Source organism: Tachypleus tridentatus, chromosome 8 (assembly GCF_004210375.1).
Source record: "Tachypleus tridentatus isolate NWPU-2018 chromosome 8, ASM421037v1, whole genome shotgun sequence".
In the NCBI taxonomy this organism is placed as follows: Eukaryota; Metazoa; Arthropoda; class Merostomata; order Xiphosura; family Limulidae; genus Tachypleus; species Tachypleus tridentatus.
The window spans coordinates 155,994,234-156,012,315 of NC_134832.1; the positions used below are offsets into that span (position 1 = coordinate 155,994,234).

Below are 18,082 nucleotides of genomic sequence, written 5' to 3' on the forward strand. Positions count from 1 at the left end.
GTTAATGTTGAACATTTTCTCTTTACTCTTCCTTCTGGTGGTTTACCGTTAATGTTGAACATTTTCTCTTTACTCTTCCTTCTGGTGGTTTACCGTTAATGTTGAACATTTTCTCTTTACTCTTCCTTCTGGTGGTTTACCGTTAATGTTGAACATTTTCTCTTTACTCTTCCTTCTGGTGGTTTACCGTTAATGTTGAACATTTTCTCTTTACTCTTCCTTCTGGTGGTTTACCGTTAATGTTGAACATTTTCTCTTTACTCTTCCTTCTGGTGGTTTACCGTTAATGTTGAACATTTTCTCTTTACTCTTCCTTCTGGTAATTTACCGTTAATGTTGAACATTTTCTCTTTACTCTTCCTTCTGGTGGTTTACCGTTAATGTTGAACATTTTCTCTTTCTGGTGGTTTACCGTTAATGTTGAACTCTTCCTTCCTTCTGGTGGTTTACCGTTAATGTTGAACATTTTCTCTTTACTCTTCCTTCTGGTGGTTTACCGTTAATGTTGAACATTTTCTCTTTACTCTTCCTTCTGGTGGTTTACCGTTAATGTTGAACATTTTCTCTTTACTCTTCCTTCTGGTGGTTTACCGTTAATGTTGAACATTTTCTCTTTACTCTTCCTTCTGGTGGTTTACCGTTAATGTTGAACATTTTCTCTTTACTCTTCCTTCTGGTGGTTTACCGTTAATGTTGAACATTTTCTCTTTACTCTTCCTTCTGGTGGTTTACCGTTAATGTTGAACATTTTCTCTTTACTCTTCCTTCTGGTGGTTTACCGTTAATGTTGAACATTTTCTCTTTACTCTTCCTTCTGGTGGTTTACCGTTAATGTTGAACATTTTCTCTTTACTCTTCCTTCTGGTGGTTTACCGTTAATGTTGAACATTTTCTCTTTACTCTTCCTTCTGGTGGTTTACCGTTAATGTTGAACATTTTTTTTTACACTTCCTTCTGGTGGTTTACCGTTAATGTTGAACATTTTCTCTTTACTCTTCCTTCTGGTGGTTTACCGTTAATGTTGAACATTTTCTCTTTACTCTTCCTTCTGGTGGTTTACCGTTAATGTTGAACATTTTCTCTTTACTCTTCCTTCTGGTTTTACCGTTAATGTTGAACATTTTCTCTTTACTCTTCCTTCTGGTGGTTTACCGTTAATGTTGAACATTTTCTCTTTACTCTTCCTTCTGGTGGTTTACCGTTAATGTTGAACATTTTCTCTTTACTCTTCCTTCTGGTGGTTTACCGTTAATGTTGAACATTTTCTCTTTACTCTTCCTTCTGGTGGTTTACCGTTAATGTTGAACATTTTCTCTTTACTCTTCCTTCTGGTGGTTTACCGTTAATGTTGAACATTTTCTCTTTACTCTTCCTTCTGGTGGTTTACCGTTAATGTTGAACATTTTCTCTTTACTCTTCCTTCTGGTGGTTTACCGTTAATGTTGAACATTTTCTCTTTACTCTTCCTTCTGGTGGTTTACCGTTAATGTTGAACATTTTCTCTTTACTCTTCCTTCTGGTGGTTTACCGTTAATGTTGAACATTTTCTCTTTACTCTTCCTTCTGGTGGTTTACCGTTAATGTTGAACATTTTCTCTTTACTCTTCCTTCTGGTGGTTTACCGTTAATGTTGAACATTTTCTCTTTACTCTTCCTTCTGGTGGTTTACCGTTAATGTTGAACATTTTCTCTTTACTCTTCCTTCTGGTGGTTTACCGTTAATGTTGAACATTTTCTCTTTACTCTTCCTTCTGGTTAATGTTGAACATTTACCGTTAATGTTGAACATTTTCTCTTTACTCTTCCTTCTGGTGGTTTACCGTTAATGTTGAACATTTTCTCTTTACTCTTCCTTCTGGTGGTTTACCGTTAATGTTGAACATTTTCTCTTTACTCTTCCTTCTGGTGGTTTACCGTTAATGTTGAACATTTTCTCTTTACTCTTCCTTCTGGTGGTTTACCGTTAATGTTGAACATTTTCTCTTTACTCTTCCTTCTGGTGGTTTACCGTTAATGTTGAACATTTTCTCTTTACTCTTCCTTCTGGTGGTTTACCGTTAATGTTGAACATTTTCTCTTTACTCTTCCTTCTGGTGGTTTACCGTTAATGTTGAACATTTTCTCTTTACTCTTCCTTCTGGTGGTTTACCGTTAATGTTGAACATTTTCTCTTTACTCTTCCTTCTGGTGGTTTACCGTTAATGTTGAACATTTTCTCTTTACTCTTCCTTCTGGTGGTTTACCGTTAATGTTGAACATTTTCTCTTTACTCTTCCTTCTGGTGGTTTACCGTTAATGTTGAACATTTTCTCTTTACTCTTCCTTCTGGTAATTTACCGTTAATGTTGAACATTTTCTCTTTACTCTTCCTTTTGTAGTTTACCGTTAATGTTGAACATTTTCTCTTTACTCTTCCTTCTGGTGGTTTACCGTTAATGTTGAACATTTTCTCTTTACTCTTCCTTCTGGTGGTTTACCGTTAATGTTGAACATTTTCTCTTTACTCTTCCTTCTGGTGGTTTACCGTTAATGTTGAACATTTTCTCTTTACTCTTCCTTCTGGTGGTTTACCGTTAATGTTGAACATTTTCTCTTTACTCTTCCTTCTGGTGGTTTACCGTTAATGTTGAACATTTTCTCTTTACTCTTCCTTCTGGTGGTTTACCGTTAATGTTGAACATTTTCTCTTTACTCTTCCTTCTGGTGGTTTACCGTTAATGTTGAACATTTTCTCTTTACTCTTCCTTCTGGTGGTTTACCGTTAATGTTGAACATTTTCTCTTTACTCTTCCTTCTGGTGGTTTACCGTTAATGTTGAACATTTTCTCTTTACTCTTTTCTGTTTTACCGTTAATGTTGAACATTTTCTTTTACTCTTCCTTCTGGTGGTTTACCGTTAATGTTGAACATTTTCTCTTTACTCTTCCTTCTGGTGGTTTACCGTTAATGTTGAACATTTTCTCTTTACTCTTCCTTCTGGTTTTACCGTTAATGTTGAACATTTTCTCTTTTTCTCTTCCTTCTTCTGTGGTTTACCGTTAATGTTGAACATTTTCTCTTTACTCTTCCTTCTGGTGGTTTACCGTTAATGTTGAACATTTTCTCTTTACTCTTCCTTCTGGTGGTTTACCGTTAATGTTGAACATTTTCTCTTTACTCTTCCTTCTGGTGGTTTACCGTTAATGTTGAACATTTTCTCTTTACTCTTCCTTCTGGTGGTTTACCGTTAATGTTGAACATTTTCTCTTTTTTCTTCCTTCTGGTGGTTTACCGTTAATGTTGAACATTTTCTCTTTACTCTTCCTTCTGGTGGTTTACCGTTAATGTTGAACATTTTCTCTTTACTCTTCCTTCTGGTGGTTTACCGTTAATGTTGAACATTTTCTCTTTACTCTTCCTTCTGGTGGTTTACCGTTAATGTTGAACATTTTCTCTTTACTCTTCCTTCTGGTGGTTTACCGTTAATGTTGAACATTTTCTCTTTACTCTTCCTTCTGGTAATTTACCGTTAATGTTGAACATTTTCTCTTTACTCTTCCTTCTGGTGGTTTACCGTTAATGTTGAACATTTTCTCTTTACTCTTCTTTCTTCTCTTCCTTCTGGTGGTTTACCGTTAATGTTGAACATTTTCTCTTTACTCTTCCTTCTGGTGGTTTACCGTTAATGTTGAACATTTTCTCTTTACTCTTCCTTCTGGTGGTTTACCGTTAATGTTGAACATTTTCTCTTTACTCTTCCTTCTGGTGGTTTACCGTTAATGTTGAACATTTTCTCTTTACTCTTCCTTCTGGTGGTTTACCGTTAATGTTGAACATTTTCTCTTTACTCTTCCTTCTGGTGGTTTACCGTTAATGTTGAACATTTTCTCTTTACTCTTCCTTCTGGTGGTTTACCGTTAATGTTGAACATTTTCTCTTTACTCTTCCTTCTGGTGGTTTACCGTTAATGTTGAACATTTTCTCTTTACTCTTCCTTCTGGTGGTTTACCGTTAATGTTGAACATTTTCTCTTTACTCTTCCTTCTGGTAATTTACCGTTAATGTTGAACATTTTCTCTTTACTTTCCTTCTGGTAATTTACCGTTAATGTTGAACATTTTCTCTTTACTCTTCTTTCTGGTGGTTTACCGTTAATGTTGAACATTTTCTCTTTACTCTTCCTTCTGGTGGTTTACCGTTAATGTTGAACATTTTCTCTTTACTCTTCCTTCTGGTGGTTTACCGTTAATGTTGAACATTTTCTCTTTACTCTTCCTTCTGTTGAACATTTACCGTTAATGTTGAACATTTTCTCTTTACTCTTCCTTCTGGTGGTTTACCGTTAATGTTGAACATTTTCTCTTTACTCTTCCTTCTGGTGGTTTACCGTTAATGTTGAACATTTTCTCTTTACTCTTCCTTCTGGTGGTTTACCGTTAATGTTGAACATTTTCTCTTTACTCTTCCTTCTGGTGGTTTACCGTTAATGTTGAACATTTTCTCTTTACTCTTCCTTCTGGTGGTTTTACCGTTAATGTTGAACATTTTCTCTTTACTCTTCCTTCTGGTGGTTTACCGTTAATGTTGAACATTTTCTCTTTTCACTTAATCTGTTGTTTACCGTTAATGTTGAACATTTTCTCTTTACTCTTCCTTCTGGTGGTTTACCGTTAATGTTGAACATTTTCTCTTTACTCTTCCTTCTGGTGGTTTACCGTTAATGTTGAACATTTTCTCTTTACTCTGGTTGAACATTTACCGTTAATGTTGAACATTTTCTCTTTACTCTTCCTTCTGGTGGTTTACCGTTAATGTTGAACATTTTCTCTTTACTCTTCCTTCTGGTGGTTTACCGTTAATGTTGAACATTTTCTCTTTTTACCGTTAATGTTGAACTTTTCTCTTCCTTCTGGTGGTTTACCGTTTATGTTGAACATTTTCTCTTTACTCTTCCTTCTGGTGGTTTACCGTTAATGTTGAACATTTTCTCTTTACTCTTCCTTCTGGTGGTTTTACCGTTAATGTTGAACATTTTCTCTTTACTCTTCCTTCTGGTGGTTTGTTGAACATTTTCTCTTTACTCTTCCTTCTGGTTTTACCGTTATGTTGAACATTTTCTCTTTACTCTTCCTTCTGGTGGTTTACCGTTAATGTTGAACATTTTCTCTTTACTCTTCCTTCTGGTGGTTTACCGTTAATGTTGAACATTTTCTCTTTACTCTTCCTTCTGGTGGTTTACCGTTAATGTTGAACATTTTCTCTTTACTCTTCCTTCTGGTGGTTTACCGTTAATGTTGAACATTTTCTCTTTACTCTTCCTTCTGGTGGTTTACCGTTAATGTTGAACATTTTCTCTTTACTCTTCCTTCTGGTGGTTTACCGTTAATGTTGAACATTTTCTCTTTACTCTTCCTTCTGGTGGTTTACCGTTAATGTTGAACATTTTCTCTTTACTCTTCTCTTTCTGGTGGTTTACCGTTAATGTTGAACATTTTCTCTTTACTTCCTTCTGGTGGTTTACTTCCTTCTGGTGGTTTACCGTTAATGTTGAACATTTTCTCTTTACTCTTCCTTCTGGTGGTTTACCGTTAATGTTGAACATTTTCTCTTTACTCTTCCTTCTGGTGGTTTACCGTTAATGTTGAACATTTTCTTTTTACTCTTCCTTCTGGTAATTTACCGTTAATGTTGAACATTTTCTCTTTACTCTTCCTTCTGGTGGTTTACCGTTAATGTTGAACATTTTCTTTACTTTACTCTTCCTTCTGGTGGTTTACCGTTAATGTTGAACATTTTCTCTTTACTCTTCCTTCTGGTGGTTTACCGTTAATGTTGAACATTTTCTCTTTACTCTTCCTTCTGGTGGTTTACCGTTAATGTTGAACATTTTCTCTTTACTCTTCCTTCTGGTGGTTTACCGTTAATGTTGAACATTTTCTCTTTACTCTTCCTTCTGGTGGTTTACCGTTAATGTTGAACATTTTCTCTTTACTCTTCCTTCTGGTGGTTTACCGTTAATGTTGAACATTTTCTCTTTACTCTTCCTTCTGGTGGTTTACCGTTAATGTTGAACATTTTCTCTTTACTCTTCCTTCTGGTGGTTTACCGTTAATGTTGAACATTTTCTCTTTACTCTTCCTTCTGGTGGTTTTACCGTTAATGTTGAACATTTTCTCTTTACTCTTCCTTCTGGTGGTTTACCGTTAATGTTGAACATTTTCTCTTTACTCTTCCTTCTGGTGGTTTACCGTTAATGTTGAACATTTTCTCTTTACTCTTCCTTCTGGTGGTTTACCGTTAATGTTGAACATTTTCTCTTTACTCTTCCTTCTGGTGGTTTACCGTTAATGTTGAACATTTTTTTTTACACTTCCTTCTGGTGGTTTATCGTTAATGTTGAACATTTTCTCTTTACTCTTCCTTCTGGTGGTTTACCGTTAATGTTGAACATTTTCTCTTTACTCTTCCTTCTGGTGGTTTACCGTTAATGTTGAACATTTTCTCTTTACTCTTCCTTCTGGTGGTTTACCGTTAATGTTGAACATTTTCTCTTTACTCTTCCTTCTGGTGGTTTACCGTTAATGTTGAACATTTTCTCTTTACTCTTCCTTCTGGTGGTTTACCGTTAATGTTGAACATTTTCTCTTTACTCTTCCTTCTGGTGGTTTACCGTTAATGTTGAACATTTTCTCTTTACTCTTCCTTCTGGTGGTTTACCGTTAATGTTGAACATTTTCTCTTTACTCTTCCTTCTGGTGGTTTACCGTTAATGTTGAACATTTTCTCTTTACTCTTCCTTCTGGTAATTTACCGTTAATGTTGAACATTTTCTCTTTACTCTTCCTTCTGGTAATTTACCGTTAATGTTGAACATTTTCTCTTTACTCTTCCTTCTGGTGGTTTACCGTTAATGTTGAACATTTTCTCTTTACTCTTCCTTCTGGTGGTTTACCGTTAATGTTGAACATTTTCTCTTTACTCTTCCTTCTGGTGTTTACCGTTAATGTTGAACATTTTCTCTTTACTTCGTTTTACCGTTAATGTTGAACATTTTCTCTTTACTCTTCCTTCTGGTGGTTTACCGTTAATGTTGAACATTTTCTCTTTACTCTTCCTTCTGGTGGTTTACCGTTAATGTTGAACATTTTCTCTTTACTCTTCCTTCTGGTGGTTTACCGTTAATGTTGAACATTTTCTCTTTACTCTTCCTTCTGGTGGTTTACCGTTAATGTTGAACATTTTCTCTTTACTCTTCCTTCTGGTGGTTTACCGTTAATGTTGAACATTTTCTCTTTACTCTTCCTTCTGGTGGTTTACCGTTAATGTTGAACATTTTCTCTTTACTCTTCCTTTCTGGTGGTTTACCGTTAATGTTGAACATTTTCTCTTTACTCTTCCTTCTGGTGGTTTACCGTTAATGTTGAACATTTTCTCTTTACTCTTCCTTCTGGTGGTTTACCGTTAATGTTGAACATTTTCTCTTTACTCTTCCTTCTGGTGGTTTACCGTTAATGTTGAACATTTTCTCTTTACTCTTCCTTCTGGTGGTTTTACCGTTAATGTTGAACATTTTCTCTTTACTCTTCCTTCTGGTGGTTTACCGTTAATGTTGAACATTTTCTCTTTACTCTTCCTTCTGGTGGTTTACCGTTAATGTTGAACATTTTCTCTTTACTCTTCCTTCTGTTGAACATTTACCGTTAATGTTGAACATTTTCTCTTTACTCTTCCTTCTGGTGGTTTACCGTTAATGTTGAACATTTTCTCTTTACTCTTCCTTCTGGTGGTTTACCGTTAATGTTGAACATTTTCTCTTTACTCTTCCTTCTGGTGGTTTACCGTTAATGTTGAACATTTTCTCTTTACTCTTCCTTCTGGTGGTTTACCGTTAATGTTGAACATTTTCTCTTTACTCTTCCTTCTGGTGGTTTACCGTTAATGTTGAACATTTTCTCTTTACTCTTCCTTCTGGTGGTTTACCGTTAATGTTGAACATTTTCTCTTTACTCTTCCTTCTGGTGGTTTACCGTTAATGTTGAACATTTTCTCTTTACTCTTCCTTCTGGTGGTTTACCGTTAATGTTGAACATTTTCTCTTTACTCTTCCTTCTGGTGGTTTACCGTTAATGTTGAACATTTTCTCTTTACTCTTCCTTCTGGTGGTTTACCGTTAATGTTGAACATTTTCTCTTTACTCTTCCTTCTGGTGGTTTACCGTTAATGTTGAACATTTTCTCTTTACTCTTCCTTCTGGTGGTTTACCGTTAATGTTGAACATTTTCTTCTTTTTACTCTTCTTTACTCTTCTTCTGGTGGTTTACCGTTAATGTTGAACATTTTCTCTTTACTCTTCCTTCTGGTGGTTTACCGTTAATGTTGAACATTTTCTCTTTACTCTTCCTTCTGGTGGTTTACCGTTAATGTTGAACATTTTCTCTTTACTCTTCCTTCTGGTTTTACCGTTAATGTTGAACATTTTCTCTTTACCGTTAATGTTGAACATTTTCTCTTTACTCTTCCTTCTGGTGGTTTACCGTTAATGTTGAACATTTTCTCTTTACTCTTCCTTCTGGTGGTTTACCGTTAATGTTGAACATTTTCTCTTTACTCTTCCTTCTGGTGGTTTACCGTTAATGTTGAACATTTTCTCTTTACTCTTCCTTCTGGTGGTTTACCGTTAATGTTGAACATTTTCTCTTTACTCTTCCTTCTGGTGGTTTACCGTTAATGTTGAACATTTTCTCTTTACTCTTCCTTCTGGTGGTTTACCGTTAATGTTGAACATTTTCTCTTTACTCTTCCTTCTGGTGGTTTACCGTTAATGTTGAACATTTTCTCTTTACTCTTCCTTCTGGTGGTTTACCGTTAATGTTGAACATTTTCTCTTTACTCTTCCTTCTGGTGGTTTACCGTTAATGTTGAACATTTTCTCTTTACTCTTCCTTTTTCTGGTAATTTACCGTTAATGTTGAACATTTTCTCTTTACTCTTCCTTCTGGTGGTTTACCGTTAATGTTGAACATTTTCTCTTTACTCTTCCTTCTGGTGGTTTACCGTTAATGTTGAACATTTTCTCTTTACTCTTCCTTCTGGTGGTTTACCGTTAATGTTGAACATTTTCTCTTTATTCTCTTTTTCTGGTGGTTTACCGTTAATGTTGAACATTTTCTCTTTACTCTTCCTTCTGGTGGTTTACCGTTAATGTTGAACATTTTCTCTTTACTCTTCCTTCTGGTGGTTTACCGTTAATGTTGAACATTTTCTCTTTACTCTTCCTTCTGGTGGTTTACCGTTAATGTTGAACATTTTCTCTTTACTCTTCCTTCTGGTGGTTTACCGTTAATGTTGAACATTTTCTCTTTACTCTTCCTTCTGGTGGTTTACCGTTAATGTTGAACATTTTCTCTTTACTCTTCCTTCTGGTAATTTACCGTTAATGTTGAACATTTTCTCTTTACTCTTCCTTCTGGTAATTTACCGTTAATGTTGAACATTTTCTCTTTACTCTTCCTTCTGGTGGTTTACCGTTAATGTTGAACATTTTCTCTTTACTCTTCCTTCTGGTGGTTTACCGTTAATGTTGAACATTTTCTCTTTATTCTTTCTTTCTGGTGGTTTACCGTTAATGTTGAACATTTTCTCTTTACTCTTCCTTCTGGTGGTTTACCGTTAATGTTGAACATTTTCTCTTTACTCTTCCTTCTGGTGGTTTACCGTTAATGTTGAACATTTTCTCTTTACTCTTCCTTCTGGTGGTTTACCGTTAATGTTGAACATTTTCTCTTTACTCTTCCTTCTGGTAATTTACCGTTAATGTTGAACATTTTCTCTTTAGCTTCCTTCTGGTGGTTTACCGTTAATGTTGAACATTTTCTCTTTATTCTCTTTTTCTGATGGTTTACCGTTAATGTTGAACATTTTCTCTTTACTCTTCCTTCTGGTAATTTACCGTTAATGTTGAACATTTTCTCTTTACTCTTCCTTCTGGTGGTTTACCGTTAATGTTGAACATTTTCTCTTTACTCTTCCTTCTGGTGGTTTACCGTTAATGTTGAACATTTTCTCTTTACTCTTCCTTCTGGTGGTTTACCGTTAATGTTGAACATTTTCTCTTTACTCTTCCTTCTGGTGGTTTACCGTTAATGTTGAACATTTTCTCTTTACTCTTCCTTCTGGTGGTTTACCGTTAATGTTGAACATTTTCTCTTTACTCTTCCTTCTGGTGGTTTACCGTTAATGTTGAACATTTTCTCTTTACTCTTCCTTCTGGTGGTTTACCGTTAATGTTGAACATTTTCTCTTTACTCTTCCTTCTGGTGGTTTACCGTTAATGTTGAACATTTTCTCTTTACTCTTCCTTCTGGTGGTTTACCGTTAATGTTGAACATTTTCTCTTTACTCTTCCTTTTACTGTTAATGTTGAACATTTTCTCTTTACTCTTCCTTCTGGTGGTTTACCGTTAATGTTGAACATTTCTTTTTATTTTTTTCAGTTAGATGATTGTTGAGGTCTTCGTTGATATGTCTTGTATTCTACTGTTGGATACTGTTGGATAAAGGCACATTTGAAAGCCGTCTTCCAGCGGATTCACCATCCTTAATGTTCACCGTATCCACTGCAGTCAGTAAAATCAGTTCTTCTGCGATGGTGTGAGGCTTTTTACATTTTGCGACTCTATATGTCACCTTGTAGGATGATAGCAGAGCATTGATTGGTATTTATGCTTGTTTCAAAAATGTACCTTTTTGTTCTTACAATTCTTTTAACTTTCTAGTAAAATAATCACAGGATTTACTAGCCATGCTAGGATGATCGGTTTCTAAGTGACATTTTAGTTTACTTGGAAGCATGCACTCTTGAGCCAAAACGTTTAGACATAGTACACACTGTGGACACTCTTCATGATTGACATCTACCAAAATTTAGATAACCATCATCATATTTCCAATATTTCCGTTTCTTCACAATGGTCTGTAGTTCGTCATCTTTTTCTTCACACCCACACTTTTTATTAATGTTCAAAAATCTTTCCATTTTTATGCACAAGGACTAAAAGTGAACAAAATAATTAACTGAACTTCACTAAACCTCGCAGATACTTGATAACAACACCCTTCAGTTATTTCACTTACTGACTGACCCAGAGAGCCGACAGGTATTTATACACAAAATCTAAGAAACGAGGATGTTCGAGAAGTTACTGGCGTAGCCGAAAGTACAAGTAAACAAAAACGTATCTCAAACATTTGAGAACGTCGTGGAAAAAATGTAGCGCGATCTAGTGTTAAAATTGTGAACTACCTCGAGCTAGTAGTTCGCTTTGTGTCTCACATATTCCGATATTGCTGTGTTTTCCTCGAAATTTTAAAATATTCCGAGGTACCCCAGGGTTTGGGAAACACTGGTTTAGCTTTTCATGAAACTAAGTATTTGTGGACAGAATATAAAAAAGAAACAAAGTACTGTATTATTTTACACTTTCAGAGTTTGTATGTTTACAATCTGTTTGTTTAGTCTTCTTCTGGAGATTTAAAAATGGTAACATTTTCCTTTATGCACTTCTAGAACAGGTTTGCTAAATTTTATTCAGCAGTTTTGGGTCCCCCGCTAGTACAGCGGTATGTCTCTGCAGTTACAACGCTAAAATTAGGGGTTTGATTCCCCTCGGTGGGCTGCGCAGATAGCTCGATGTGGCTTTGTTATAAGAAAAAACACAAACACCAGCTTTGGTTTCCTATGATTCTGGTATCACGTGAAGTTTTCCAGATATTTTATAGGTTACCTCATCTTTGTCCACCAAGAATACTTTTCGTCGGTAACATGATTGATTGATTGATTATTTGGAATCAAGCACAAAGCTACAGAATGCTCTATTTCTGCTCTGCCACACACGGGTGTTGAACACCGGTTTCCAGCGGTGTGAGTCCGCAGACATGCCACTGTGTCATATGAGCGAAAGGAAGAAAGTTCAGTGTGGAAAACGTGTTTTAAAGCATAATTGTATATAACCTTTATATCACCACTAAAATACCCCAAGAAATAGTGAACATTGAGTGAAGAACCCAACGCTGGTATGCACTAGGCAATGCGAGCACCTAGCGACAAGGTCCTTAGTTTAGCTATTTAGATTTTACAATATATGCTAATCCTGAAGAACTAAATTCTATGCTTAGCTGAGGTGTTTACTTGCTTGTTGTTATTTATTATTGAAAGCGTGTCACACCAATTAATAAAACATCCCTCTTCCTTTCAATCCGGTCATTTTCGTTTTCGGAGCTCATTTTGCATTCCACTGCATTTCCTCATCGAATGCCACAGGTGCATTTGGTTCTTTCTAATACGTTTTCTGTCATAATTTTAGGATACTTCTTAAGCTGTGTAAAATATCATCATTTGATAGTATTTCTCTCCAGGAATTGCTTACCAGGAAAGGTCTAGTTAACTAATAAAGATTACAGTGCAAGTGTCTAGAGTTAAAAGTTACGTGAAATCCACCCAAGAACGTTCACAAATGTTGATGTAACCTGGAAAAAAGCCTAAAGATAATGTATATTGTGCAGTAATTCCTGAACAATATGACCGATGTACAAGTTAAAATTATGAAGTTCAGACGATAATGAACTGCTTAAAGACAGACAGTATAATATAGATATTATTTTTGTTGTCATTCTGATACGAGTTAATCTATTGCAGGACAGTTGTTAACCAAAACGTTCAAATATCTATTTAAATATTAATATTCCAAGTATCAGGTCATCCCATAAGTAATGACATTAGTAACATTAAGATTTAAAAGGAAAAAATAACTCATATAACAACTTTAATAAATTACGTGTTTTTATCATTTTCAATAACAGTCTGCTTACGTTTGAAAAGATGTTCAATATCACGCTTATAAAAATCACGTAGTTTTGAGAAAAAGATACAAAAGCTATTTTAACTCATCCACAGAAGTAAACTGTTTTTCATTCAGATGATGTTGCAAGCTTTTGAAAAGATGGTAATCTCAAGGAGCAAGAACAGGAGACTAAGGAGGGGCGGATGGGGAAGTTTCTCCAAGCCAATCTCTTCACTTATTTTGGAAGTGATCCTAGCGGTGTGAGGACGTGAAAACAACTCATTTTCGATTCAACAAAGCAGGTCTCTTTTATCTGAGTGCAGTGTTCAGTCGATCCAGCTTCTGACAGCATCTCTCAGCACTGATTGTCGGCGGCGGTGCTTAACATTTTGATAGACTACCAGTTTCTCATCTCCAGTCACTAGATGGTTTGAACACGAAGCTTGAATTTCACGAAAGTGAAGAGATGTGCAGATGTCTACTCGTTCTCTCAGATTATCAGCTGACAACTCATGTGGTACACATTTTCTCAACTTTGAAACTCTACCAAGTTATTGCAAATGTCGATGGACAGTGGAAGAAGATGAAATAAGTTTCTGGGCTAATTCTTCAACAGTTACAACACAATCCTCCTCAAGTATTGGTGTAATCAGGTCATTATCAAAGTCAACAGGGCACTTGAGCCGCATCTATCAAACTGTACTCACTAGTTCTAAACTTAATGAATCATCTTTGACACTTCCTCACACTCAGAATGTTATTATCATACACCTATTGAATGCTTTCCGTAGATTCGGTAGCATTTTCCCTTTTTTGAACTTGTAAAACATTATATTTGTCTAATGTGCTCTTCTGACATCTTTATGATAATTGGAGCTTTTAATATAAATAAAACTAATAAAGAAACGAACTAGCTTACACTTAATGCAATCAAGTCATCCCAGATAACGTATATGGTTTTGAGAATAACAATCAAGTCATCCCAGATAACGTATATGGTTTTGAGAATAACAATCAAGTCATCCCAGATAACGTATATGGTTTTGAGAATAACAATCAAGTCATCCCAGATAACGTATATGGTTTTGAGAATAACAATCAAGTCATCCCAGATAACGTATATGGTTTTGAGAATAACAATCAAGTCATCCCAGACAACGTATATGGTTTTGAGAATAACAATCAAGTCATCCCAGATAACGTATATGGTTTTGAGAATAACAATCAAGTCATCCCAGATAACGTATATGGTTTTGAGAATAACAATCAAGTCATCCCAGACAACGTATATGGTTTTGAGAATAACAATCAAGTCATCCCAGATAACGTATATGGTTTTGAGAATAACAATCAAGTCATCCCAGATAACGTATATGGTTTTGAGAATAACAATCAAGTCATCCCAGATAACGTATATGGTTTTGAGAATAACAATCAAGTCATCCCAGATAACGTATATGGTTTTGAGAATAACAATCAAGTCATCCCAGATAACGTATATGGTTTTGAGAATAACAATCAAGTCATCCCAGATAACGTATATGGTTTTGAGAATAACAATCAAGTCATCCCAGATAACGTATATGGTTTTGAGAATAACAATCAAGTCATCCCAGATAACGTATATGGTTTTGAGAATAACAATCAAGTCATCCCAGATAACGTATCTGGTTTTGAGAATAACAATCAAGTCATCCCAGATAACGTATCTGGTTTTGAGAATAACAATCAAGTCATCCCAGATAACGTATCTGGTTTTGAGAATAACAATCAAGTCATCCCAGATAACGTATCTGGTTTTGAGAATAACAATCAAGTCATCCCAGATAACGTATCTGGTTTTGAGAATAACAATCAAGTCATCCCAGATAACGTATCTGGTTTTGAGAATAACAATCAAGTCATCCCAGATAACGTATCTGGTTTTGAGAATAACAATCAAGTCATCCCAGATAACGTATATGGTTTTGAGAATAACAATCAAGTCATCCCAGATAACGTATCTGGTTTTGAGAATAACAATCAAGTCATCCCAGATAACGTATCTGGTTTTGAGAATAACAATCAAGTCATCCCAGATAACGTATATGGTTTTGAGAATAACAATCAAGTCATCCCAGATAACGTATCTGGTTTTGAGAATAACAATCAAGTCATCCCAGATAACGTATCTGGTTTTGAGAATAACAATCAAGTCATCCCAGATAACGTATCTGGTTTTGAGAATAACAATCAAGTCATCCCAGATAACGTATCTGGTTTTGAGAATAACAATCAAGTCATCCCAGATAACGTATCTGGTTTTGAGAATAACAATCAAGTCATCCCAGATAACGTATCTGGTTTTGAGAATAACAATCAAGTCATCCCAGATAACGTATCTGGTTTTGAGAATAACTTCATTTAGCCAAGAAATATGCATTTAAACTGATCCTATCCCAAAAGAACAACATTTCTTATGGAATGACCTGATATTAATAAATTACAAGTGATTTTGGTTTAAAGTACTTCAGTAATTGTGGTATTGTTCAAAGTGCTTTAGTAACTGTGGTATTGTTTAAAGTGCTTCAGTAATTGTGGTATTGTTTAAAGTGCTTCAGTAATTGTGGTATTGTTTAAAGTGCTTCAGTAATTGTGGTATTGTTCAAAGTGCTTCAGTAATTGTGGTATTGTTCAAAGTGCTTCAGTAATTGTGGTATTGTTTAAAGTGCTCAGTAATTGTGGTATTGTTTAAAGTGCTTCAGTAATGTGGTATTATCCAAAGTGCTCCAGTAATTGTGGTATTGTTCAAAGTGCTCAGTAATTGTGGTATTGTTTAAAGTGCTTCAGTAATTGTGGTATTGTTTAAAGTGCTTCAGTAATGTGGTATTGTTTAAAGTGCTCAGTAATTGTGGTATTGTTTAAAGTGCTCCCAGTAATTGTGGCATTGTTCAAAGTGCTCAGTAACTGTGGTATTGTCCAAAGTGCTCCAGTAACTGTGGTATTGTTTAAAGTGCTCAGTAATCAGGCATTATCCAAAGTGCTCCAGTAACTGTGGTATTGTTCAAAGTGCTTCAGTAACTGTGGTATTGTTTAAAGTGCTTCAGCAATTGTGGTATTGTTTAAAGTGCTGTCAGCAATCAGGCATTATCCAAAGTGCTCAGTAATCTGTGGTATTATCCAAAGTGCTCAGTAACTGTGGTATTGTCCAAAGTGCTCCAGTAATTGTGGCATTGTCCAAAGTGCTCAGTAATCAGGGTATTGTTTAAAAGTGCTCCAGTAATGTGGTATTGTTTAAAGTGCTCCAGCAATTGTGGTATTGTTTAAAGTGCTTCAGTAATCAGGGTATTGTTCAAAGTGCTCAGTAATCTGTGGTATTGTCCAAAGTGCTTCAGCACCAGATATTGTTTAAAGTGCTCAGTAATTGTGGCATTGTTTAAAGTGCTCCAGTAATTGTGGTATTATCCAAAGCGCTTCAGTAATTGTGGTATTGTCCAAAGTGCTCCAGTAATTGTGGTATTGTTTAAAGTGCCCAGCACTGTGGCATTGTCCAAAGTGCTCAGTAATCTGTGGTATTGTCCAAAGTGCTTCAGTAATTGTGGTATTGTTCAAAGTGCTTCAGTAACTGTGGTATTGTTTAAAGTGCTCAGCAATTGTGGTATTGTTTAAAGTGCTTCAGTAATTGTGGTATTGTTTAAAGTGCTTCAGTAATTGTGGTATTGTTTAAAGTGCTTCAGTAATTGTGGTATTGTTCAAAGTGCTTCAGTAATTGTGGTATTGTTTAAAGTGCTTCAGTAATTGTGGTATTGTTCAAAGTGCTTCAGTAATTGTGGTATTGTTTAAAGTGCTTCAGTAATTGTGGTATTGTTCAAAGTGCTTCAGTAATTGTGGTATTGTTCAAAGTGCTTCAGTAATTGTGGTATTGTTTAAAGTGCTTCAGTAATTGTGGTATTGTTCAAAGTGCTTCAGTAATTGTGGTATTGTTCAAAGTGCTTCAGTAATTGTGGTATTGTTTAAAGTGCTTCAGTAATTGTGGTATTGTTAAGCAACACCTTTTTTTTCTGCTATTTTAGGATTTCTGATGTTTTCCACTTGGTCATGGAATACCTTATGTGCTCCAGATATATTCCTGTGGAATTTTATGTTCATGCTGCTAAATATGGGTCACGTTTTGTACATTCTGTACAAAATGCACCCTGTATTGTTTACCGAGGAACTTGAAGCAATATACAGAAACATGTTTCTACCCTTTAAGGTAAGGACCAGACCGCAAATAATATTGAAGGTTTTACAGAAACGTTTTTATCCGTTATGATTATGATTAAAAGAAACTTTAGATCAGCTCAAACTGTATTTCCCATTTTAACATTGATACATATTTCTTAAGAGCATTATTTATTTCTACGATTAGGCTATTGTTAATCTATTACTGTTTTAGCAGTGAAAAACTAAAGGTAAGACAACTAGTAATCACTTGGCCTACTCTTTTACCAACGAAGAATGGTATTTATCGTGACATTACCACCTACATGGTTGAAAGGGAGAGCGTGTTTAGCAGGACGGGGATTCGAACACGTGACCCTCAGATTGCTATTTAAGCATTCTAATAACCTGTCCATGACCTACCCCTACGTTTCAGTTCTAATCTGTTGATTTCTTCAGCTGCATTCCCAGAAAGATTACTTCTGTGGCCGGGGCTCGAACATGGAATCTTGTTAACAGAGAGGCTTATTAGTTATTTCAGATAAGAACTTGTGACTACGTGGATGTCTTTATGATGACTGGGTTCAGGTTTTGTTGACTTCTGGGTTAGGTTAACCAAGTGTATTATCAATTGGCTAGGTGTGAAAGCCCTCTATTAATTATGACAACGATCATTAATAGTGTGTTTAATACCTCATCCTGTAGGACCATTAATATGTGTTGCAACTTAAAACATACTAAGAAGTATTTATGTAAACAAAATTGAAGTCTAGCATAAAAAGACAAAGAATAATAAATAAGATGTGTTCCGTTGACTGGTTATAACTTTGGATAGTACTTTAGAAAAGTTTCTGTTTTATTGGTCGATAAAAGGACCGGCGACAACGAGAACGCAGTACATGCATTTTGCACGGAGCGGCAGGTTTTTGGGGACGTAACTTTTTATAATTTCTACAATGGGGGAAGAACAGGATTGGGGGAGAACAGCACAGCCAGCATTTACATGGGCAGCAAAACACATAGCGTCAGTCATTTCTGTAAGGATAGTTCATAAACAAAAAATGTAAAGCATCCATCTGTGA

At 35.6% G+C, this 18,082-nt stretch overlaps 1 protein-coding gene across 7 annotated transcripts in view; it reads left to right on the forward strand.

Annotated features, from left to right (window-relative positions):
- The window catches only part of LOC143223793 (popeye domain-containing protein 3-like), a 64,103-nt gene that overhangs the window by 26,475 nt on the left and 19,546 nt on the right, over nt 1–18,082 (forward strand). For all 7 annotated transcript variants that reach the window (XM_076452226.1, XM_076452227.1, XM_076452229.1 and 4 more), the window contains one exon: nt 16,871–17,052. In XM_076452226.1, the coding sequence (XP_076308341.1) occupies nt 16,871–17,052 (182 nt within the window). The remainder of the gene's footprint in view (nt 1–16,870; nt 17,053–18,082) is intronic.